General features: G+C 41.2%; 2 protein-coding genes across 2 annotated transcripts in view; both read right to left on the bottom strand.

The window, feature by feature from the left end:
- RADX (RPA1 related single stranded DNA binding protein, X-linked) overlaps positions 1–25,486 on the bottom strand; it is a 213,207-nt gene that overhangs the window by 80,736 nt on the left and 106,985 nt on the right. The window lies entirely within an intron of this gene.
- The window catches only part of RNF128 (ring finger protein 128), a 56,236-nt gene continuing 34,052 nt past the window's right edge, over positions 3,303–25,486 (bottom strand). Inside the window, exons 2-7 of the mRNA XM_060250375.1 lie at positions 22,605–22,852; positions 11,182–11,253; positions 10,450–10,532; positions 6,266–6,362; positions 5,418–5,583; positions 3,303–4,689 (exon numbers count right to left, since the gene is read on the bottom strand). Of these exons, the coding sequence (XP_060106358.1) occupies positions 4,571–4,689; positions 5,418–5,583; positions 6,266–6,362; positions 10,450–10,532; positions 11,182–11,253; positions 22,605–22,852 (785 nt within the window). The 3' untranslated portion in view covers positions 3,303–4,570. The remainder of the gene's footprint in view (positions 4,690–5,417; positions 5,584–6,265; positions 6,363–10,449; positions 10,533–11,181; positions 11,254–22,604; positions 22,853–25,486) is intronic.

Here is a 25,486-nt window from a genome sequence, read left to right as displayed (position 1 = left end):
CTTCTAAACAGCTGAACCAGGTGGGTCTATGGAAGTTCTGAGAAGCTACCTGGTTCATTTAGAATGGTGATTAAATTGTTGTTAGTAACTTTCAGTGCTTTTAAGAGCACCCTGATAAATTTATGTATGTCAGATAGTTTTTCTTGGCAACTGACAACCACACTTGGGTTTGTCACAACAGTTTGATGTGCAGGGGATTACAGTGTGTGCCTCCAGATAGGGAAAAGTTTTAGTTGGTGATTTCTGCACATCTGCACACTGCTGAGGTACAGATATGTCTGGACCATACTTTGCAGGGAGTGATGTCAATGTTATATCACTCCCTGAAACAGTGATGTCAATAGCAGAGCAAGAACACAGCAAAAGTTGCAGAAACCAGTGTTAGTGGGAGAACTCACAGAAAAAAAAGGCAAAGAAAGCAGTAGCCGGGACTAGCACTTAGTTCTTTGCAATAGCCAGAAACAAAAACTCATGATACCCTCCTGAACTACCACACCCAAATTGTGTAACCTCACTTGTACTCAGATCACATCCTGACACCGCCAATTTGTTAACAATGCATTTATCACTGAAGAATGGTGGAATGTCTTTCCCAGGAAATGCCCTGCATCCAAGAACAAGAAAACAGTGATGTGGGAAATGTCTATCTTGCTATTCAGGACATATTCGAGGTTATGAGGTTGTGTGGCCCCCTGACATATATGGGAAGCTCATCTTTGGTATGACTGTTAGTACAGGCATATGGATTTGATGGTTTAATGTCATAGTTCCTTTGAAGCTACTGTTTTTAATAGCAGAGACATACTTTGCATTTTAAGTTGATGTTTTAAATCTTGCAGCAGAGGCCATGTTTTTGCAGAGGGGGAGCAATACTGAGTCCAACCACTGACACTGTTGCACAACTGACTCCTTCATGTATTCCTCTCCAGTACAAACAGCAACAGATGCTTTTACATCATGTCCACTCACATTGATTTGTTTGCATCTTTGCTTGCACAGGGGATCAAGCTTGCTGAGGTATAAAAGGGAAGAACCTTGTTCCCATTGGAAGAAAAAGGGCAAGCAGCACTTACTGTCCCTGGGCTTAGCTTGCAAAAAAAACAACAACCCAGTTGAGGTGCATAGTGTGTGTGGAGGGGTGTTCTTTGCTAAAATCAGGGGCTACACTGGGGACCAGATGGGAAACTTTGCCAAACCCTTCTCTAGGGTGAAGAAATTCAGGGCAGCAGGCCTCCCCACCATAGATCTATTTTCAGGCAATCTCATATGTTTGATTCAAGGCATCTGTGTTCACAATCCACTAGCAGCTATTATGCCCAAGTTTTGTGGCAGCGTCATTCATGTCAGTGATTTTCTCCTTTTGTTCATGTTGATAGCACTAGCAATTCAAACAGCAGCCTGCTTTACAATATAAAAAAAATTTGACTTTTATAAGAGGGCCTAGGCCTCTCTGTTCAGTTCTTCTCTCCCCCGTAACCTTAGATTCAAGAAATCTTATACCCTGGAAAATTTTGTTAAATTGTTCTATTACAGATTAGCATGGCTATCCACATAATACTTCTCTCCCCACCCACCCTCAACACATGTGAGCCTTTGAAACTAAAGAAAAAACTACAGGACCAAGTAGATTATTCAAAGATGTGGGCAATTTCTGAACTCTGAATAGCTCTCAAAGCCAAACATTTGTTTGTTGATAGAACATTGTTAGCAGTAAGATGAACTCTGAATCTTTAAGAATTGTAGCCCAAATAATATATGAACTCACAGAAAAACAGTAAATTCTTATATTACACATGCAGTCCCCCCTTCATTCAAGAATATTGTAAAAAATTAACGGCCAGTTAAACAGGCACACACAAGGGTTAAATCAAGTAATTTTACTCCTGATACTTCCTGGTGTTCCAAAGCGCCTTGCCCAGAAGCTGCAATAAGATTAACTTCATTAACCTTCAAGGATGTGGTTTTTGCATATAGTTTGTTGGAGGAACAAATTCAAATACCAAATGTTTTCATTTGAACCTTTTATTTTGTATTATGGAGTTCTAGCACACCTGATTCTGAAAATGCACAGTAGATTATTAACACTGCAGAATCCCCTGCAAACAGAACACAATGATTAGGAATCACTGTGCATCTATAGCCTTAACCCCAAAAGCCAGCACAGTTAGTTCCTAACAGGTGCCTTGCCTTAAAACACTGGGGAGTCTACATGGGAAGAAACTCCGTAACAGCACTGAGGGAGCCACTATGAATTTTCTCTTTGCACTCTTGGTGTCTGAAACTAACAGAGGCAATATCATTAAGAGTACTCACAGTGGAGCCTAGAAATCATGAGGTCGACACTGGAAAAGGCACTTTGTAAGGCAGTAGGACTACTTAAGCTGTGTTGTGGAGTTTTTCCCATGTGCATTCCCATTACGCCTGTTCTACCAACTTTTCCCATATATACCCCCAAAACAGTTGGTGAAGCAATTTCAAATTTTGAACATATGAAGATGTCTTCATATAGTCAGTCCATTATAGCAGCCCTGCAGAATCTTAGGTAGGAAAACCATTTGAGTCTAGTAGCACTTTAAGACCAACAATTTAATTCTGGGCATAACCAAAGAAGTTTAATTCTAGGTATAAGCTTTCATTTGCATTAAATATTCAGAATATTTATTTGAAGCTTCTCATGGTCTATAGTGGGGAGGCCAAACTTGTGGCCTGGGAGCCGCACGTGGCTCTTTCACACATATTGTGTGGTTCTTGAAGCCTCCACCACCCTGTTGGCTGGCAGCCTGGAGAACACATTTAAAGTTGCTTTCCACCTCTCCCTTCCCATCTATTTGCTTGCTTCCTTCCTTCCTGTCTTGTGGCTCTCAAACATCTGACGTTTATTCTATGTGGCTCTTACATTAAGCACGTTTGGCCGCCCCTGGTCTATGGCCAATAGAAATATGTATCTGATGGAACACAGCTATTTTAAAATCATATGACCTTCCACCTACCTTTTTGCCTAATATGCCACAGATTTCTACAATGCTCAATGTGTAGAAGTGGCTAGTTGGGCTCTTAGGATGTCAGCACCTTGTGCTCTACCAATTGCCTGTGAATCTCTCTGTATAGCACATCAGAATAAGTTAGCTTCTTTTAACTGCTGAAGGCATCAGCAGTGGACAGTATGCTCACACAGGTCTTGTACATTGTAGAGATTGGTTGTGTACTAATATGTAGCATAACAGACTGAAGGTTATTCCAGTGTTTCTTTAGTTCCAAAAGATCAAAGCCATTGACAAGAGCTAGACTGCCAACATACACCATTTTGTACACAACTGCTTTTATTATCAAAAATAAGTGAACATCCTAAACAGGCATTAGAATAGCTTTATTTACATTCTGTATTCAAAGATTTTTTAATAGAAATCAAATATTTACAACTTTATCACATACTATGCAAAAACGAAGCAGAAAATATATTGTTTTCTCCTGTTAGATTCAAGTGAAAAGTTAAACACATTACTGTTTTTTGCGCCAAATTTGTGCTAATGGTTGTAATTAGAAACAAAAACCACAGAAGATGCAAAACAATAAAATAAAATAAAGTGCATTAGATGATGTAGTAATTCATTTTGGTGGATGAGGTTGCAGAGTCCATGCTAAGGCACCCCATGTTTCCTTTTCCGCTCAAACCCGATTCCCCATCACACACATAATTAAATAAGCAATTTTAGAAGTAGTTTACCCATTAATTGCCAATTTAGCTAGCTTCTCATATCAGCAGCATTCTTTGGGTGTCATTCTTTATCCAATTGTTCCTTCAAAAAAGCAGCAACAAAAATCCCCTCTGACAGAGATTCAGCTTCTGACAAAGCTGACAGCAGCAGTTTATTTAGAATGGGGCTAGTTTCTGGGCTAAGGAAGTCTTTGCACCACTTGAAAACTAAAAGCAGTTCAAAGTAATTTGGGGGGAAATCAGTAATGTCTTAAAAACAGCTGTTTTCCTGTAAGATACGCAGGTTTAAAACATATGACCTCTCATTCCCCAAAACTCAGGTGAAATAGATGTAGGGTTCTGCCAGTGACAGATATGTTTGGTTCTAGATATTAGTTGGTTTCTGCAATGGGGACTGCATTAAAAATAAGGGCCCCCTGTCAGTTATATAAAAGGGGATGTTAGCCCAGAATGAATCTGAAAGAAACACTCTAGTGCTTGCTTAAACTAAAGCAAATTAAGACAGTTAACTTAAAAACCAGGAGACTCTTTAAAAAAAAAGATACACTATATTTCTGTAGGCTTAATGAAGTTCCACCACATGAAACAGTGGTTATGCTCAGATGGATAGGTGTAAGGACTTTCTTCCTTGCTTTTGCTGTAAAGAAAGAGCTATATTTGAAGACTACTAAAATTAATACTAGCAGAAAAAATAAAGTTAAACTTAGTGGGCAGGTCATTCCATGTAACTACAATCTTAAATCATGTATTTTATCTCAATATCAAGGCAACATTGCTGCTACAGTAGCTTTATCAGAGTTGATGTGGTTTGATGCTGGTATGACAAGCAGCTAGCAGGATTGTTACAACAGCCATTTAGGACTTCGCATCTTGTGCCTGCATTTCATCTGCCTCAAAACCTGGATTGTCAAGGTGTGGAAGCACATCTATAGCTGGAAGTTGGGATGTGTTATTCACAAGACGGAGACTGTCACCTTTTAGAAAGGAAGAGCAGAAATTTAGAAATATGCACCATACAATGCATTCTTTTAGAGTTAATCAGTTTGTTTATAGAACGTTTACATAACTGGACTTGACCATAGAAGTGGAAGTATAAACTATGCATATTTTGGTTCTTTTCTGATGCGTTCTATTTGGCCTCTCATGTGGCTGCTTGTTAAGTTTGCTCCACAGCCTACACACTGTTGGTTCACAGCTCCATCTACTAACAGACAGCTTGCATGGTGGGTGGCACAGAGGTTAAGAGAACGAGCAGACAGAAGTCTTTGACTCTGAGCTTATCACAGCACACATAGTTATTGCAGAGATTACTAAGAATCTATGTGAAGATTCTAGAACCTTTAATATGTGCTGCTTTACTTAAGCACCCATATTTGCACATTAACACAGTCCCTGTTGTTACCGCAACACATAAAGTGGGCAGAGATTTGCTAAAAGAGCAGATCTTCAAAATACTGCAGGTATGCTTTTATTTAGGGATGATGGAAGTGGGGAAGAGAAAAGTTGTAAACTTTAACCCAAATTCCTTCATGTGAACCTCCAGCAGGTGGCAGAACAAACAAGAATTTCCTTATATCTAATCTAACATGTATCAGCAAGTTCATTTATTCACACTCCACTAACCAGGGAATCAAAAAATCTGCACCAGAGTGTTATAGTAGCTCTCACAGTACTAATGCAATTTGTAAAATCAAATACTTACTCTCAGAAGGAGCGGGTTCCTCAATAGCTGGCTCATCTGTTCCCTGTACAGAAGCATACCCAGACGATGCAGTCTCACTACGATTATCTTCATTAACAGAAGGGATGTTAGAGGCTTCATTGGACACTGTAGCTGGGAAAGATTCTACTCTGTCTTCTATGTCCACCTGTGTCAAGGAGATTGAAATGAGATGCATATCACCACAATAAGCTTGATCCATCAGAAGTAGTTGCTGGTGGTCGTGGATCTTCCACCTCTTCCCCAGCAATCCTTTCCAACCCTCAGAAAATGTATTCCTCAGGTTGCAGGACCCATGTAAACCAACAGTCACACAGATTAGGAGGGGAGGGGATGAATTGTCCTCTTCCCTCTCTTCCATTAGCAGAAGTGCACTGATGGAAGAGGCAGGGTGATTTCTCCCCCTCTCCTCTGCAGTCTCCAGACCCGTGTGGCAATACTACAGGGGTGGGGGAATGCAGGAAAGTTTTGTAGTCCTAGTGTCTGTGGAATCCACTCTGCAGAACTATGAGCTTTTTCCTTCTCACCCACAATCCATATTACATTTATCTTTTTGTCTTTGAGGTAAGCTTTAGACAACCTGGGCAGAAATTAAATCAAAGTGATTGCTTTCTTAGCAGATATACTGATCTCTAATAGCACTTCAGAAACACATCATGAGGTAAACCGACAATATTTTTTAACCTACTCTTTGAATTGTTCTCCTCTGCTCCTTGCCCAAAATGTCTCTATAGAATATTTCTGTAGTACTTACAACATTCAATTTTAGCATCTAGAACTGACAGAAGTTAAGATTTTGTTAAACTGAGCATTTTGAATTGCAGATATACCTCAATTCCCAGAGCCTTGAGTATGTCACATTTACACATGGGACAAGTCCTGTGTTCCAGCAGCCATGGGTCAATACAGCTCTTGTGGAAAAGATGACTAGAAAGAAAAGTTTAATATGATAAAACAATTCAGTATTATAGCAAAAATTCTTAATAAAACAAAATAGAATAGTGGGGCTGAGATTGAAGAATTGGAAAAACACCACAAGCAAACAAAAAACTCTGTAAGGCATCTAAACAATGTATCCCTTAATTAAAGCAATTCAATCCAATTTCAAAGAATCTTAATAAAGCATAAGAATGCCATGGAGCTGCAACTGATGTGGTAGTGCCTTTAATTAAAGAAAAACATTGATGGCAGACGGTAAGCTGCGTAGAATTTGATAGCAGGAGAATGGTAAAGAAAGAGTTGTATTACTTGATGTACAACTGAGATGAGAAACTATCTGTAAATGAGGAAGAGACTGCGTTCACACAACAATAAAGTGTGAATATATGCAAGTGTGAATGTGTGCAAGAGAACATCTGGGTATACAGACTTGCATAGATGTGCAAAACCCACTGCCCCTGTAGCCTCTGAACATCCAGTAAGGCTGAACAGGTCAACACATTAAAAATAATTTTTCACGTATTTCTCTCTTCTCACCTTCCTAACCTCAATCTAATATTATATGTAGACAGACAATGGCTGTGGATAAACTAAAGTACTTTGAGTTGTCAGACTTATCACACACAGTTACTGAGTGATGTGCTTGACAAACCTCCATTTCAAAGGCTTACACCTGGTCATCCAGATGTCAGGCGTGTGTCTGTGGTGATCTCCTGAATATTTTGGCTTCAATCCTATGCAAACAGCGTCATGCTAGAGATATCAGTTCAGGAACTGTATTTTTAACCTAATAAACTCTGAATTGCTTAAAATGCCACATGTAATGCTAGCTATTCATGCTTCTATCCTAGACATCTAATTAAAATGGAAAGGAACAGGCAGAGGGATGGGGAAGGACAACAGTGATATGGATCATGGCTGTAGTGCTGGGGAAAGGTAGGTGTTAATCCCCTCCCCACCCCACACACATACCCATTTTCCTGACCTTTACTTCTCCAGGGTTTAAAGACAGGTACTTGAATCACTCCTGTCTTTCTCCGCTCCTCATGCTTAAATCCGCCTCAGGAGGGGATTTTTAAGCAAGGAAATAATATGGTAACTGGAGGGCGGGCTAGCCCACCTTACTTCTTCGCACTGCAGCCCAATTTATATCAAGCACCCTGAAGCTGCCTGTTAACTTCAATTACACATCTGAGGATCTCAACATGAGTCACCAGCATCATGAACGGTTTGCCCCACATGCTAAAATTACAATCTGTTAATAACAATGCTATGAGAACTGTAGGGCTACCTTCAAAAATGCCACCACTTAGTAGATTTAAGTAGACAGGGTCAACAAGATTTTTAGTTAAGGCATGGTATGCAATGCACCTTGCCTCAGCTGGGTTTGTTTCAGGTGTTTTTAATCTAAAATGGTCAATTCATTCAGAAGTGCACTTCAATCTTACACCTACGAAGGTTTGGTTTTAGAATATACAACAGTAGACCCTCAGAGAACATTTCCTTTTGTGCTTCCTCATGAGCCACTATTCTAGGTGTGCCACTTCCAAGGGCTGGCAATAGTGATGGGCATCAGTGCTGGAAAGGATCTAATCACACGCAGTCCAACCACATGGCAGAACTACCAAACCTCAGCAGAGAGAACAAAGGCCAAAGCAATATGTCACAGAAATATACCAAGAAGTCTCTCCTCTGTGGGTGTAGCATGGGCTCACAAAAACCTTATAAAATGTTATAATTCATTTTAATTCTTCTAACACCCTAGCAGTTCTTTTGTGGCACACCAATATGCCTCAGCACAGATGTGGGAAACCACTCTGTCAGTGGTTTCCATGACGGAGTGTTTACCAGTTATAATACATACAGGAGGAAACTTCCACATCATGGTCCATTTTAGAGCTTCCTTTCTATATGAATAATTCCCTTGTTGAAAGGTTTGTTAACGATTAACCCATGGGATAATGACAAATGGAGTGGTTTCTTTAATAGATCAGCAGCTAAAATATTTAGTATTAAGGGGGCATTCAAGGTCACTTTTAGGAATAAAAGCTTCTATTCTATTTACGTAATTATGAAATAAATAACCATTCCTTTGCAAGAAAGGATTCAAGGCCCCTTAACCAAGCCAGTGTACCCTGTAACTACTGCATCTGATAACTGCCGAAATATTACTAGTGATCAAAAAATCTTTGGTTAAAGCCAAAATGTAGTTCTTGCTTGCATTTTTAAAGCTTCAATGTTTAAAGTATTAAATATTTAAAATCTTACCAGAAAAAGTCATCCACCTGTAAATTTAGCACTATACTAAACAAGTTCTGAAGCAAAACTGAATTGTTTTGTTAAAATTAAGTCAAGACTTTGGATCCAACTACTCTCTGAGCAATCAACTAATGTTAGGGTAACTGTGGAGCTGCCACCAAAAATGGCATCCTTGAGTTATTTTCCTCTAACTTCCTCTGTAAACATACTCCATTCTGACATCACTATACTATGCCCTCACCCCATCAGCAGCAGCCAGTGATAATGGATTTGGCGAAAAAGCATAACATGACAATGTCAAGACATGGGATAGACAGACTGTCCACATTCCTTGAAGGAGCAGAACTCAACAAAGAAGTGCCATTTTCAGTAGCAGCCTTGTGTTATGTTTCAAATTGAGCTGCCCAGTAGCCAGGATTAGGGGTGTGCTTTTGGCATAAGCCAAATCAAATAAATAACCCCAAAATACCTTATTGGTATCTTCCAGGTATTTAATCAGCCAAATCAGAATCTGTAATCTGATTCAGCTACCAATAAACTGAGCCCCCCCAAAAGCTGATCTTATTCGGCTTTTATTCAGGTGGAATTCAGCTTTACCAAAATCAGCTGCCAGCCATTTAAATCTAACAGCTGACAGGCAGAGTTGCCCTTCAGCTGTTGGTTTAAATGCCTGGCAGTCATTTCAGCCTGACAGTAGGGCGGGGGCGCAAAAGGGATGGCTGAAATTGCTTCCTCCCATGTAAACCAATCAGGGTAGGGGATCCAATACATTGATTATTTTAAAAGGGAGGAAGCCTTAATGCCCCTTGGTTTTGCTCCCACTGCTCTGGAGCAAATCTGAGGGGTTGAATGGCTTCCTCCCACATAAAAGGATCAGCCAACAGGTGGACCCACCGCGCTGATCCTTTTAAATGTGAAGAAGCCATTTAACTCCTCTGTTTGCCTTTCCTGGGGGGAGGGGGAGAAGCCAAATAGAGGATTTTAATGACATTTAAAATCTTCCCTTCCCTTGCTGAGGCTTGCCAACTCGGGGAGAGAAGGGAAGGTATGGAGTCAAATAAATTTGGCGATACTGATTTCCTGAATCCCAATATCATACCTGTTGTGGAATTAGGGCTGGATTGAGCCTCAGTCCTTTGCTAAACCTGTTACTTTAATTTCTACAGCAAATTAGCTTCCAAAGTTGAATTTGTGGTTCTCTTTCTGTTTCCCAGGAGGCAGCAGAACTCAGCTGGTGCTATGGCCTTCTGGTACTGATAACCCTGTGCATGATTTCCCCCCCTAGCTGATGTTTATACATTCCAGGAGTCAGTGGTGCCACTATCAAAGTTTAATTAGAGTATCAGAACCTAGTTTTCTTGACTTTGAGTCACCCTAGCTTTCCCTGGCTTTCCTTGACTTTCTTGATCCCCAGAGATAGAAAGAATGGGTTGAGCTTTGTCACTTTGAGGAAAATAACTCAAGAGATGTATGTCAGATGCTCGTCACAGAGTTGATTGATGGTTACATTGGCTCCTTTGGATGGAAAAGGTACATGTCTTGCTTGTTGTTCTGGCTTGACTGAATATTCTTAAGACTGCACAATTGCTTTTAGAAGGTAGTTTTGCAACAGGAGTTAGGAGTAAAAATAAGATTTGCCCACTGGCATAAATTCAGAGATCTCCTGTGAGAATCTCTGTTCAAGCATAGCACAGCTAAAATCACTTTAGTGTTGCAGGAATATAAAAGAAGAAGTAGCATTTTGCTTAAATGAGAGAACAGGAAGAAAAATGGCAATATCTTTTAGTCAGAATATATAACTGAAGACAAAACCTACTTGCATGTCAATATTCGTACGACATCATTTGGTTTGTACACTTCAATACACACAGCACAGTTATCTCCATCAGGACCAGTTTCCTAAGGAATGGAAAAGTTTCTTTGTTAGAGATTTGTTTGCAACAAACAAATCTCACATTGTCAGCTATGGGTGAGGTTGGGGGCTTAAGTCTTAACCCCGCAGTGCTATTTTTCCAACCCAAATTCAATCCAGAGATTTCAAATCAGTTAATGTGCTTGGGAAGGCTTAACCCCCCTGCCCCAATCTGAATTGGGGCCCACAACACCTACTTTTAAAAGGAACAATGGTTTTGGGAGCTTTTTCATATCCCAGCATCCTTTCTGGTTTGGCCCTCCGTTTGAGGAAAAAACTCATGCAAGAGGGAGATTGATAGTGGTTTCATCTACAACAGTGCTAAGTGGCCAGCAAACCTGAAATATCTCCAATACCAGTCAAAGTTATGATTTAATTTCATATTCATTCTTTTTTAGAAGAATGTATAAGGCTCATTTTACATCTCCCTGAGAGGTTCATCACTATTAAAGCATCTCACTGTGGCACTGTAAGAGTTTGGGGATGGAGTTTAAAAGCCTGAAACTAACCTCATAACATGTTACTTTGCTGTACTGTGCAAAGAGGGATTTATGTATGTGGTTTTTTTCTGCAAAAGCAACACTACTTACGTTAATAACTTATTTGAAGACTGAGGGAGAGTCTTGTTCACTTTACCTTATCTCCTTGTTTCAGGGTACGTATCTGAAGCTGTCCAATAGCCTTTTTGGCATCTGCTTTCAGCTGTCTCTGCAAAAGATAAGCATTAAGTTAACATGGAATTTGTTCTCCCATAAAGAGTGGTGATTAAACTCAATTCAATTCAATAACGTTTATTGGCATGTGATTAAACTTCTATGCCATTTATCAACACTTTGGGACTTTGTGTTGTTTTTTAAAAACACATAAAGAACAGTTGCTTAATAGTATTAACTCTAAGGTAACTATGAGCCAAGACACATATGCATCAAAGAGTTTATTTAACATTAGCAAAACATGCTGCAAGGTTTATATGGCAGTCCACAGTGGCAAAATAGTATTGACGAATGAGCGCTAGAGTGGAAGTTCCCAAATGATAGAATTCTGTACCTGTCCTGCATGTCTTTGCAATGATCTAAGTTTCAGTCATTATAGGGTTAAAAGGTTTACCTGTTCTCTATTGTCTGCCTGATCTAGGAAGAGGAACTTGGCTGTCTGTCTGTTTGTTTAAGCTATTGGTCAGTTAGTCAGGTGACTTCCTTTGTCTAGGTAGAGAGAGGTCAAGGAGGAGGAGGATACTCCATTAGCAATGTGACCTTCTTAGTGATAACATGTAGCTGCTAGTGTTTCTTATTTTATCTCAGTTTCCCCTGAGTTTATTACAGTTATCCCTGTAGACATAAAACTTATGTTTTGTGTTTATACTAAAGAGCTCTCAATCTCATTTTGATCCAACAATCCATTGAACCAGAAATATTTTCAGAAGACTTTATATTCAGAAGAGTTTATATCAGGCTCTTCATTGTAACTATCCTAAACGTAGTTACTTCACATTCATCAATACTTCTTTATGTGGGCTACAGAAGTCAGTGTACAGTGGTTAGACTGTTGGACTAAGATACAAAAGACCCCAGCTCGAATCCCCACTACAGAACCTTGCTGGGTGACCCTGGGCCAGTCACACATAATCAGCCTATAAAAACAGAAGAGAGCAGAATGATGTAAGTTGCTTTGGGTTCCCACTGGAGAGAAGTGGGATGTTAAATGAAGAAAATAAAATTATACCAAGGCAGAAGCCCAATTACTAACTGGTTTATAATCATACTGTTTCAAGTCTCCACTGAGGTTTATGAGTCAATTACATCAAGTCACTCATGGTTCAGACATATCTGAACCACTTTGTAGTCAGGAGTGGAATCATGCATTTCATTTGACTTAACCTGAAAAGTTGTGAGTGCCTAACTTTTGTGGATTCAATCCAGATTCAAAGTGTGTGGACACAGCTAAAACAGCTATAGAGTGGAATACTGCCAACTCCATGCATGGGAAAAGACTCTCAAGGCATTTGTCAAAATCAGAAAGAAAGTTGGGTGGACAGCATTCCCCTCCCCAGCCAACAAAGACTGTATAAGAGAACTAATCAAATAGTTTCTGTTGATCTACTGGAGCAACAACTGGGAAATTCAGCCACCCTAAAACAGTCAGTCCTGGAACATTTAGAAAGGATGGCTGTGATTTCTAAGAGCCAGCATGGATTTTTCAAGAACAAGTAATGTCAGACTAACTTTATCTCTTTTTTTTTTTTTGAGAAAGTTGCTTCCTTACTGGATCAGGGGAATGCTGTAGACACAGGGCGTTTTCGCACTAGCGTTTACTCCAGGGTGGCATCCCATTTACCTCCGGATCTTTTGCTTGATTTCGCACATGTTGCTCCGCGGTCACGGTTTGATCCGGGGCTTCAGCAGTTTCACCCCGCAGTATCTGGATGCGCATGTTAGTGGAGTTTCCTAAAACCTGTGGATCCACACCGGATCCACTCCGCGGAGTTTGTTGTGGGAAATTCATCCCATCCCCCATCGACTGCTTTGTGGGCGACACCCTCTGCCTTTCAGTCCTCCCACTCCATCCATCCCCTTGGGGCGTGCAATTCAAATCATGTACGCAGCTGGCCTGGCCAATCATCAGCCGTTCGTGGTGCTTCCCAAAAGTGCCCGCCCGGCCATTTTTTTTTTTAAACTTCTCATTTCTTGCGTAATAGCGATACTTCGAAATAATAATAAAAAAATTTCTTTGGTTGAATAGCCTCAATTGCCAATTCATAGCTTCTAGAGTTTACGCTGAGTAAAAGCCAAAACCATTTTTTTATACCAAAAAGCGGTTTTTGTTATTTTCCATGTAAGAGAGAGACCCCCCCTTTTTTAAAATTCGGCTTAGTTGTGTTATTTTGCAACAACGAAATTTCATCATATAAATTCCTCAATATACATCAGGGTCGATCCCTCGGGGGGGGGGGGGGCTCGCGAGTAGCAGCGATCGTCACAATTTGCATGAGCCAAACAGAACACTGGGAGGAAGAAGGGACCGGTATTGCTGGGCGCCATTGAACAGCTTACTGCCTCCACCACCGCACAGCAGCTACGTGCAATGGCATCCAGCAACAAGCTGATGGGGGCTCGTGGTGTTTTGTGGCGTGAGAGCGAAACAGAAGCCTTGCTGTCCATTTGGACTGAGGATAGCGTAGGCTGTGTGGAGGATGCTGCTGCTGCAGCCCATGCTCAAGCAGAAGCGTCACGTGATGGTTTGTCCGCGAAAAAAAGGGGGATACTTTATTACGTTGTTACGTTGTTACGCAATTACGCAACTGGAATTGCGCTTAAATAAAAAATGATTGACAGGGCATCGAAGTCAAGTCGATGCCAGTGCGAAAACGATTTGAGCCGGGGCTTCATGGAAAGCGACTCCGCAAAAGAGACAATAGTGCGAAAACGAGGGAAATGGTCTGGACATAATTGCTCCGCGGAATATCGATAGCAAACGCTAAGTGCGAAAACGCCCTTTGTTCATCTTGATTTCAATAAGACTTTTGATAAGGTTCCATAAACTGTCCTTGTTGAAAAGTTGGTAAAATGTGGTTTGGATCCTGTTACTGTTAAGTGGATCTATAAGTGGCTGACAGACTGCACCCAAAGAGCGCTTGTGAATGGTTCCTCATCCTCTTGGAGAGGAGTGACAACTGGAGTGCCGCAAGGATCTGTTCTGGGGCCTGTTTTGTTCAACATCTTTATAAATGATTTGGATGAAGGAATAGAAGGAATGCTTATTAAATCTGCAGATGATACTACATTGGGAGGCTAGTAGAAGACAGAAACAGGATACAGGATAATCTTGACAGACTGGAAACTGGGCTAAAACTAATAAAATGAATTTTAACAGGGATAAATGCAAAGTTCTGCATTTAGGTAGGACAAATTCAATGCATCCGTATAGGATGGGGGAGACTAGTCTTGGCAGTAGTTGTGCGAAAATGATCTTGGGGTCCTAGTGGATCATACGCTGAACATAAGTCAACAGTGTGATGCAATGGCTAAAAAGGCAAATGCAATTTTGGGCTGTATTAGCACAAGTATAGCGTCCAGATCATGTGAAGTGATGGTATCATTTTACTCTGCTCCGGTTGTTAAGACGTCACCTGGAGTATTATGTCCAGCTTTGGGTACCACATTTTAAGAAGGATATAGACAAGCTGGAATGGGTCCAGAGGAGGGTGATGGAGATGGTGATGGGTCTGGAGACCAAGTCATACAAGGAAAGACTGAAGGAGCACAATATGTTTAGCCTGGAGAGGAAGCGGATGAGAGATGATATGATCACCATCTTCAAGTAATTTCAAAGGCTGTCATATAGAGGATGTTGTGGAATTGTTTTCTGTTGCCCCAGAAGGTAGGACCAGAACCAATGGATTGAAATTAAATGAGAAGAACTTTAGGAAGAACTTCCTGATAGTTAAGAGTGGTTACTCAATGGAAAAAGCTTCCTCAGGAGGTGGTGGGCTCTCATATGAACATATGAAGCTGCCTTATACTGAATCAGACCTTTGGTCCATCAAAGTCAGTATTGTCTTCTCAGACTGGCAGCGGCTCTCCAGGGGCTCAAGCTGAGGTTTTTCACACCTATTTGCCTGAACCCTTTTTAGTTGGAGATGCTGGGGATTGAACCTGGGACCTTCTGCTTCCCAAGCAGATGCTCTGCCACTGAGCCACCATCCCTCCCCGTTGGAAGTTTTTAAACAGTGGCTAGATGACAGCAATGCTAATCCTGTGAAATTAGGGGAAGTATTTGTGAATTTCCTGCATTGTGCAGGGGCTTGGAATAGATGACCCTGGGAGCCCATTCCAACTCTATGATTCTATGCCTTCTCCCCTTAATTGCTAAGAACATTACATATATAAGTACAGTGAGGTGCCACAAATGACTATCTACACAGAGATAAAAGTACAAGTAGTATGGGTTTAAGTGAAATCTCAGCAACAAATAGGAACAAAATAACTAATTCTTTAAAGCCAGCATATATTAATGTGAAAGAACCCATGATCAATTTTGCCAACAATTCAGTCAAATAATAAAGGTTATCAGTTCCCCTTTATTTCATGTCAGAATGGCCTCCATCAATCAAGAAACTACAAGACTATCCTTCAGTTATGTATAATGATGAGTTCTTTAGGAATACTGGAGATTGGGTTTTTCACAATGTTTCAGATACTGTTAGAGGGTGCAGAGAGATAACAGTGTTGTACAGTTGAAACCACAGTTGCCTGTGGCATAGTCTTAGTCTGAAATCTAGATAAACAGATTTTGCAGGTTTTTAAAACACTAGAAAAGGCAGAAACTAGCCCTAAAAGCTGTTTGATAAGAATGGCAGAAAGTGAAGAAGTGTGTTTATGTAATGCATGCAAGAAAATCCCAGAATAAGCAATGATGAATTATGCAGCTTATGCTGAAACAGTCAACCCAGCAAACTGAAACAAGGGGAAGCCTAAAAGATAACCTCGTATATATTGTCCCAAAGCCTACTAGAAAAGAGAAACAGCATGTGACTGCTTAAAATCATTACAGAAGAGTGGAATATAGATAGATGGTAACTATCTAATTTTTCACTTTAAGACTGATTTGCCATACATTTATCATGATGATTCACATCATTTAAAGTGACTATAAATACTGGTGAGCAACTATGATTATATTCTGCACAAGTAACACTTGTTTAGCTTTGCAAAGATAATGTTAGGTTGGATGGTTGTAATTATAGTCCGGAGGAACCTGAACTGCCCTGCCACCAGTAGTGTAGTGCAGGATGAATGGCTGTTTCATAAGGAGTCAAGCTCATTCAACCTAGGAAAACTTGCACACAGAACACTCAAGCTTCACCTTGTGGAAGAGGAACAACCTTTCCAGTGCTCAGCTAACTCTTACAGATACCTGAACAATTCCTGGAAAATGCAAAGAATGTTAGGTATTCATTTGTAGCACTTAAGGGGCAGCTACATCCTCGGTATCAACCATTTTTACAGGAGCCTAGTGAGTAATAAGACTTTAGAAAAAAGGAGACATTTAGCACTACACTGCTGTTCCTAGTTCGGACAGAACCAGTCAGTTCACAAGCTAATAACAAGGCATGTTATAGGCACATATCCTGATTGTTTTCATTATTATCATCAAAAAGCAAGTAAGAACAGTGTTAATTAAGCCTGCCCAGCAAGTAGGCTAGCCCCTTGCGGTTTCTATTCACCATACTAGATCATTCCTTTCTTGCATGAATGACACACTCCAGAGGGAACCTTAATTACTATGATGGAAAAAAACAAAGCTGACTAGACAGGAAATACTAAAAAAAAATGCAAAATAAGTGGAAAGATTTTTCTGTTTTCTGCCTCTTCATATAATTTTAGGCTTGCAAAACAAACTGTGTCACACAGAATTACCAGTAGCACCTAGCACTAGCATGCAGATATACTGGGTTGGATTTAATCATTCTCCAAGGAGACTTCTTCCAGTCGAAGGAGACTCCCCTCCAATGAAGAGCCACTTAAGAAGAAGCTTTTGAAAAGCTCCCACATCTAGTAATCTAAAAGCAATGACCACAGGTGCACAGGCAAAGCTGAAGGTCTCCAGATTGGCTGCACCCCATGAGCTGAGCACATTTTCACAAAAGGATTTATAAGTGACGGTGTGGTCAAATATTGTAAAACTTATCTTAGAAATATACGAGTGGCAAACTGGAAACCACTTGTTTGCTGTAGTTACATAGCTTATTGGACTTCATATGGATAATAAATAGTTCCAGAGAGACTTGACTAATTAGCAATTCCCTGAGCAAGCTTTCAAACGTCAAGTAATCGACATTCACAGTGTGTAAACATCACTTAGCTGTTTTGCAGTTAAAAAGATCCAAAGTTTCTTCAAAAGTGGTATATGAAGAGAAGATCCATCATTCTGCATATATACAACACTAAGATTAATCTCTATAAGGCCAATGCAAAATTTGTCAATGTTGATGAAAGCATCAATTGTTCCCCCTACATTTGACCCTCTCTATACTACTAGGAGATAAAAGGGAGCCTCTATGTTGTAAGGTTTTAATGAACACATATTTTTGGTTTGTATATAAGAAGGACCAAGTTTGCAAGGATCTTAGCTGAACATTTCCGCTATGGAAGATCACATAAGTCCCAAGGATTGGACATCTAGATGTCTGTCAAGCAGTCTGAAAAGAACACAACACCTCCAAGGGGAGGGACAATGGTGAATTACATCCATCCATATCTCAGGGAGGTTTCCCTCCCCCATCTGATATCTCCAAGTGCATACCATCTGGAGACTTGTGAATTTACAAACCAGTACACAGCTCCCACAAGGGCAAAGTACAAAGTCCATGTGATACTAGGGAAACCGTTCAATATTCTTGACTTTTTGGAGAAAAATCAGCACATAGCTCCCCCCTCCACTTTCTCATTAAAGACATTTTCCATCTTTCCCACTGAGTCCCTAAAATAAGCAGCTCTGTCAGCTTTCAACTATGAACCTTGAAACACTTGCCCTCTCTTACAGGGAAAGCAGGAAAGTCAGAGAACCTTCAGTAAGCTTTAAATCACCTAGGAGGGGGTCTCCAGCCTTGCTAAGCTTGTGGGCACTTTTGGAATTTTGAGAACAGGAAGTTTGTACCACAGAGGCTGTAATCAACCACAAAACATTGGGAGGATCCAAGTTAAGCATCCTCCTATTATGTAGGCAGATGCTCCTGAATGGGACACAAAGTGAGCTCTTCTCTGCACACATAAGCATGATCAGCTCTTCTGAAGCACCTCCTGCTCCAGTGAGGAAGAGAAAAGCCAATAATGGCGCTTTGCTTTAGAAAAGGAGAAAATGAGCACCAACAAACACATCAGTGGACATCATGGGCAGCACATTTAGCATAACTGAGCTAGAAAGTGTACTTTTATTTTGTTTTCCAAGTTCTTTATTCCCTTTCCCCAGTTCCTCTCATTTGACTCTCCAGGAGTATTTAGAATTTTCTATAATTGAATTCTAGCTCTGATTGTTAAAAACTGCATTCCCCACATCTGGCTGCACAGCTTATGTTACTTAATATACAGAAAAAGATTAGCTGAGGATAAAGAGATTGCCTGGTTCCCCCTCCTAGATAGAGAAGGAACTTGGTTGCTAATATCCCAGGTGCTGAGACTCAGGACTGTTATGGGACAGTCAATCAGAAGAAGAAGAAGAAGAAGAAGAAGATATTGGATTTATACCCCGCCCTCCACTCCGAAGAGTCTCAGAGCGGCTCACAATCTCCTTTTCCTTCCTCCCCCACAACAGACACCCTGTGAGGTGGGTGGGGCTGGAGAGGGCTCTCACAGCAGCTGCCCTTTCAAGGACAACCTCTGCCAGAGCTATGGCTGGCCCAAGGCCATGCTAGCAGGTGCAAGTGGAGGAGTGGGGAATCAAACCCAGTTCTCCCAGATAAGAGTCCGCACACTTAACCACTACACCACAGGACCACAAAGGCAGTTCTACCACAGAAGAGCCAAAAGAACCGTACATCATGCACAAGCCTACATGAACCTCATTGGAACACACCCCACCTCCAGCAGATCCTGCGCTCCTTGACAATGTCAAGACTGAATAAGTGGCTACAAACCAGAAAGGCAGGTACAGCAACAGAGATATTCTTTGAGTTTGCTCCTACGCTTTTGTAGCTGAGAGTTTCAATTAGCTATGAAAAGCGTTCCTGACAGTGATGCTAATAAGGCTGGTCTGACAGTTCTGCAGGAGAAGCTTTTAGAATCAATGGAGCAAAACCAACCTTGCCTGTGTGTCAACTTTTCCCCTGCTCTGGAGCAAATGGAATGGGAGTCCCTCCACTTGTGACAGCTTTTCCCCACAAGAGGTCAGCTTTAAGATGGGGCATCCTGTCATTCCTTGCCTTAGGCATAAATTGTTTTCATATTCAACATATCATTTAGGCAGAGCAAGGAATGATTGTGTGATTGTGGTATTTTTTCCTTCACACTGGGAACTTCTTTAACGTATTACTTTTGGTGCCATTCCAGCAGAATTTTAAGAATACAGTAAAAGCTTTGTTATTTGTTACTCATGAAGAATGGGGGTTGCCAGTTAGCCAAATGTGCTGGATACTTGAGCTTATTCCTCTGTCCCACCCTCTACCCGAGTGAGTCAATGGCACCCAAACTCCATCCAACTGAGAACACCACGGCAACAGGGGACCCTTACCCTTGAACCACCAAGCTGTCCGACATAGCATATACACAACCAGACCAGCTGCCCCAGAGCTCTCTGACATAACTGGCTCTTAACAGCTCAAGGCAGGATGCGGGGGAAGATGGCACCTGAGGATATCAGCCAAAGCCTAGCAAGAGCCTGAATTATCAAGATGGTGCACTGTAGAGGCAGGATTGGGTATTGGGATTGAAGATGCAGAGATATAGTGGCTGAGGGGGAATAGCTTGCCCTCTGGGCAATGCTGTATAACAAAGAGACTGCATTATACTTCAGTGAGCTTAGGTTCCACAGCCAGCCTGTAAATATATATGTCCCCTGTGGGACCTCACAAAGACTTGCATATCAACACCTAAGAACTAGCATATCAGAGAGATAAGCAAGCTCGAACCCTTATCACCTTCATACAGAAAACTAGCATGGCAAGGAGTTTTTGTTTGTGGGAAATCCCACGATGTTCTCTCCAGAAACAGGATTACATCAGCACTTATCAAGCTATTTGTAATGGTTGGGGTTTTGTTTGGTCTAAAATCTTTGAGAATGTACTCAGGAGACAGAGGGACCACTGTTTCCCCTCTAACTCCCTTCGTTCCCATTTCCTAAAATCTTTTCTCAGGAAGAAAAACACCTTCGAGGGTTGTACTGGATGAACAAGCAACCAGAGGCAGAGCTTTATTAAGCCTTCATCTTTCTTCAGTGATATGGGCTTTTGGAAAATGCTGAATTGGAAAATTGTTCGTAGAACTAGTCTTAAAGAATTAGACTTTGGCACGTTTAGTGCCCCATATATTCAGTAAAGAAAAATGTAATATCCCCCCATGTTGATTTTATATCCTAATAGAAAACTGTTAACTATTGTATTTATTGGAAGTGGGGGGGGGGGGGGGGGAAAGCACTGGAAAAAAAATTTCACCCAACACTCTGCTTTTTCTGTCACTCAATCACAACCTTAGAAACTGATTTCCTTAAAAACAAACCATCTGCTGTTGAAACATGCAACTAGGGTCAAACTAGACATAGGTCACAAAGAACTAGCCTTCAAAACCAGGCATTGATTTTATGACATTTGTATTGTGTGAACACAAGGAGCGGGTGCTGATTACATGCTACATAATTTGTAGGTATTCACTGCACTAAAATCTAGATAACATCAGCCCTTCACCAAATGGTCTTCCTCAGGGCAAAATTATAAAGAGTTGAGAGCTGCATCAAACCAGATCCTCCATGTTTATCTTGCCTTTTCTCCAAGGAGCTCAGAGCAACATACATCCCCACCTCCTATGCATCCTGCCTATACTGTGAAGCAGATTAGACTGTGACATAATTACTGACCCTAGTTAGGGTTGGTGTACCTGCCAGTTGACCAGTCTATTGACTGCCCATTTAACTATAGTCAAATATCCCTGAAACCAAGAACTCCATTATGTAGTTTGCAGCATACTTTCGTCTCTACTGCAGGAGACTTCTTTGCTAGAAACTTACCAACATTTTGCAATTGCCCTACATGGCAGTCATTTTATATGAGTGTCCACTTTCTTTTTTGAAAACTCCAAAATTACCCACAAGCTCACAAGGTCTCAGACCTGATCCAGCTGCATTGCAAATCTCCTACTCACTGCCAAAGAGAATTGCAGGGATCTCCAAATAGGGAAAAACCCCTGTTGTCTTCTTAGCACCATTAGCTTTAAAATTCAAGTTTGTTTCAATTTTAATTAGTGGGTTTTGCTTGACTTTATTTCTTTTTTAAGTTCATTTTTTACAAGTGAAACAGTAGGCTGACTATGATGTTTCAGGATAAAAGCGCTCAGTGAATCACTTAATACAAACCTCATCTATCCAACTGGTGCAGTTGAAGAACAGATCTGAGTACTCAGCTCTCTCCTGTTCTGGATGTAACTGAATTTCCACTAAAGAAGTGGGTCCCCACCTTGGGGGTGACTGCTATGCCTGTTTATTCTGTTAGACAAATAGGTAACAGTGGTGGCCAGGAATACCATCCACCAGCTTTAGCTGGTGAGCCAGCTATGACCTTCCCTAGGTATAAAGATCTTGCCTTTCTGTAGTGCATGCCCTGGTAGCATCTGGATCTGATTACTCATTTAGCAGGGGACCACAGTTATCATATACCATTGAACACTCCTCTCTGAGATGGGCATCCTCTACCAGCAAGCGGGAGGGATGAACATGGAGTGGGAAGGGAGACTGGGGACACCCACCTAGCCAGCTAGATCAGCCAAATCAATCCTGGCAATCAACGGGGTGACAGATGTTGCAGCCAGATCACCTTCACACCCTAGACTGGATTACTTTAATATGCTGTACACGGGGCTTCCCTTGACAGGTATACAGGAATTACAATTGGTACAGAATGCTGTGGCAAGAAAGTTGACTGTAGTGGGTCAGAGGGACCATTATCACTCCAGTTTTGTTCCATATAAAATTTGCTTACAGGCCCAATGCAAGGCAAATAATGACATTTAAGCCTTTTATGGCTTGGGACCGATATACCTTAAGAACTGCCCGCTCCCATATGAAGGCATCTTCATTTATCACCTTTTGCAGCATCCCCTCAGGCTATTATCTGAGATGAGATAGGGGGCAACCCAAGAAAGACTCTTTTCAGTGATGGCAACAAAACTGTGAAATTTTCTCCCAAGATATTCATCTATCCCCCCCTCCCTCTATCATCTTTATTTATTATTATTATCATCATCTTCTGCCAGCGGGAAAGTATTATGAAGTATCAGAAGACAGCAAACAGCAACAGTCACACACAGATTTTCTAGTACAGAAAGCATGTAAGAATGTACAAGAAAAGACAAACTCACCTGTCTCCTGTTCTGAGCCCTTGCAAGTCTAAGTCTTCGAGCAGAATAAAATATGAAGTACCCCACTGTGGCTGCTGTTACAATGAAGAAGGACACAGAAACAAAGAAGATGGAATAGCTGTTCATCCATGATCCATGCTTTTTCCCTACTTCAATAACCAGGGTCACTTGGAAGCCATCCTTCATCCTGTTAAGGATTTCTCTGCCTTTATGATTGCTGATCATAATAGCAACCGTCTCTCCTGTACCTATAAAAGAAAACAATCCAAACTTTAGCTTCATACACAAAAAGGTGACCAAAAACTTCTGAAAGCCCATTTAATGTTCTATAGTTTAGATATAGGCACAACACAGCAACCATGACACAAACTATTTTGTCTGGCACAGCAACTTCTATGCTCCATCCCAAAAAGCAGGAGTGTGGTTACAGTAGGATGGGTCAGGCCATGGCTAGAAGATGCTGAATGCAGAATTCCGTGGAGAGGTTCCTGCCAGTAAATAAAAATATGGAGCATGGTAGCTCAGAATTTTGCATGTACCACTTTCCCCATCTCCAGTGCTCTTATGCTCCACTAGGATCCTACTCTCAACATATCTTTTCAGTCCAGACAAATATTATTATTATCTTTTGGAATGATATTCTTATGTATGCAGTGAATCTGGCCAAATACAATCCCAGTTCTTTTTATTTATTGATACACCAATATTTTATATTACAGGGTTTTCCCCCAGGCATTGGGGCAAAAATGTTGACTACCATCTTATTTGCTCTTTTTCTTGCTCCATTCCAAAAAGTTTAAGCAAGCAATGATTACTGCTGAACTGAGCTATGATACTCATCAGCAAACAATGCCAGATTATACTGTTATGGTGAATGAGACAATAATCCTTCTAACACCCCCCAATAGTAAATCCTTAAACAAAATTAATTTCCATAAAACAGTTACAGCAGCAAGCTGCTGTTTTTCTTGTTTTTAAACTCACATCTTCCTCAAATTCTATAAAGTTAGCTACAAGACTAACATTTATTTAACAGTATTAAGTTACTTAAGTCAGTGCAGATAGTTGCTTTATTCTGAAAAGAAATTTAAACCATTATCAGCCATGCCACAAAACGAAATGAGAAGTGAAAGAAAGATATGCCACTATATAATAAACCACACTTAATATATCAAACTTTTATTAATGTTGCTGTTCATATCTCAACATGCACTTTCAATTATTCAAGTTCCAGTCTTAAAAGTCCAGCTGTGTTAATGTGAACTTTGGTTCTATTTGCTTCAAGAGTTGGAGTCCTAAAGCAGCACAATTTCTTCTGTAAGAGGTAAAGAAAACAGAGTTGCACTTACCTGTAACTGTTGTTCATTGTCTTCTATGCAGACACACACTGGAACTGCACTTGCGCAGGCTGGCTATGAGACATTTTATTTCTAGCTCAAAAACTCCACAACAAGAGGGTGTCCCGCTCTTTTCCCGAGCTGATGTATGTGTGGGATTCCCACCTATCATGTCACGTGCTCCATCAGCAGCCTCCCCCTTCTCTCAGTTCCCACTAAGCTACCATGAGCCCCCTTCGTTGGCACAATAGGTCCTGTGAGAGCTCACCGAAGGCAGGGGTGAGGGAATGTGGGTCTGCACAGATTACATTGATGGACAACAGTTACAGGTAAGTGCAACTCTGTTTTCATCTTCCGTCAATGCAGCTCCGCATTGAGACCATTAGCAAGCTACTCACAGAGGAGGTGGGGCGAGTCTCTCACTAGAACAGAGCCTGTAGACTAGCCTTGCCCACATCTACTTCTTTCTTCATCTGAAGATATAAATCATAGAGCTTATAAATGTGTCCTTGTCAACCTTGCAGGTGTCCAGTAGGGGAAATCGTGGGTGAAATGCAGTAGATTGACCCTGTATTCAGGTGAAGTGTGCTTTCACTTCGAACGGACAAGGCTCTGCAGATGCCAGATAGCAGAAATGGATGGCAGCAACTACCCATCTGGACATGGAGTGGGCTGAAGCAGTTTTGCCCTTCTTGGGTCCCCAATAACAAATAAATAGTACTTTGTTTTTTACGGAATTGTTTGGTCTAGCTATATAGTAAAAGAGGACCCTCCTAGTATGTAGGATCTTTTCCATTTCTGTGCTCAGAGTGGAAGAAAATAGTGGTAGGACAATTTGCTGCGTTAGGTGGAACTTGGGAACTACCTTAGGAAGGAAGTCTAGACTTGAGTGTAATATGATCTCACTGACTCTTCTGGCTAAGGTAACAGCCACTAAGAGTAAAGCTAAAGAGTAAGAAGCTAAAGGCACAACGGGTAGGCTTCCCAATCCCCAGGTCCCAGAGGGGGATCCCCCGGTTTTACAGGCTTCCCCCCTCCCCCAGCCAGCTGGCTGGCGGGGGAAGCCCCGCCCTCAGAGCCATCATGCACCTCCATGAACGATTCCCATAGGGAATGATGGGGAATTGATCCATGGGTATCGGGGGCTCTGGGGGGGGCTGTTTTTTGAGATAGAGGCACCAAATTTTCAGTATAGCATCTAGTGCCTCTCCCCAAAATACCTCCCAAGTTTCAAAAAGATTGGACCAGGGGGTCCAATTCTATGAGCCCCAAAAGAAGGTGCCCCTATCCTTCATTATTTCCTATGGAAGGAAGGCATTTAAAAATTTGTGCAGTCCCCTTAAATGTGATGGCCAGAACTCCCTTGAAGTTCAATTATGCTTGTCACACCCTTGCTCTTGGCTCCGCCCCCAATGTCTCCTGGCTCCACCCCCAATGTCTCCTGGCTCCACCCCCAAAGTCCCCAGATATTTCTTAAATTGGACTTGGCAACCCTAACAACGGGTGATTTTATCACTCTGGCTAACACTAAGGGCAATGACCACT

Source organism: Heteronotia binoei, chromosome 11 (genome assembly GCF_032191835.1).
Source record: "Heteronotia binoei isolate CCM8104 ecotype False Entrance Well chromosome 11, APGP_CSIRO_Hbin_v1, whole genome shotgun sequence".
NCBI classification, from domain to species: domain Eukaryota; kingdom Metazoa; phylum Chordata; class Lepidosauria; order Squamata; family Gekkonidae; genus Heteronotia; species Heteronotia binoei.
This window is presented reverse-complemented; position numbering and strand designations above follow the sequence as displayed.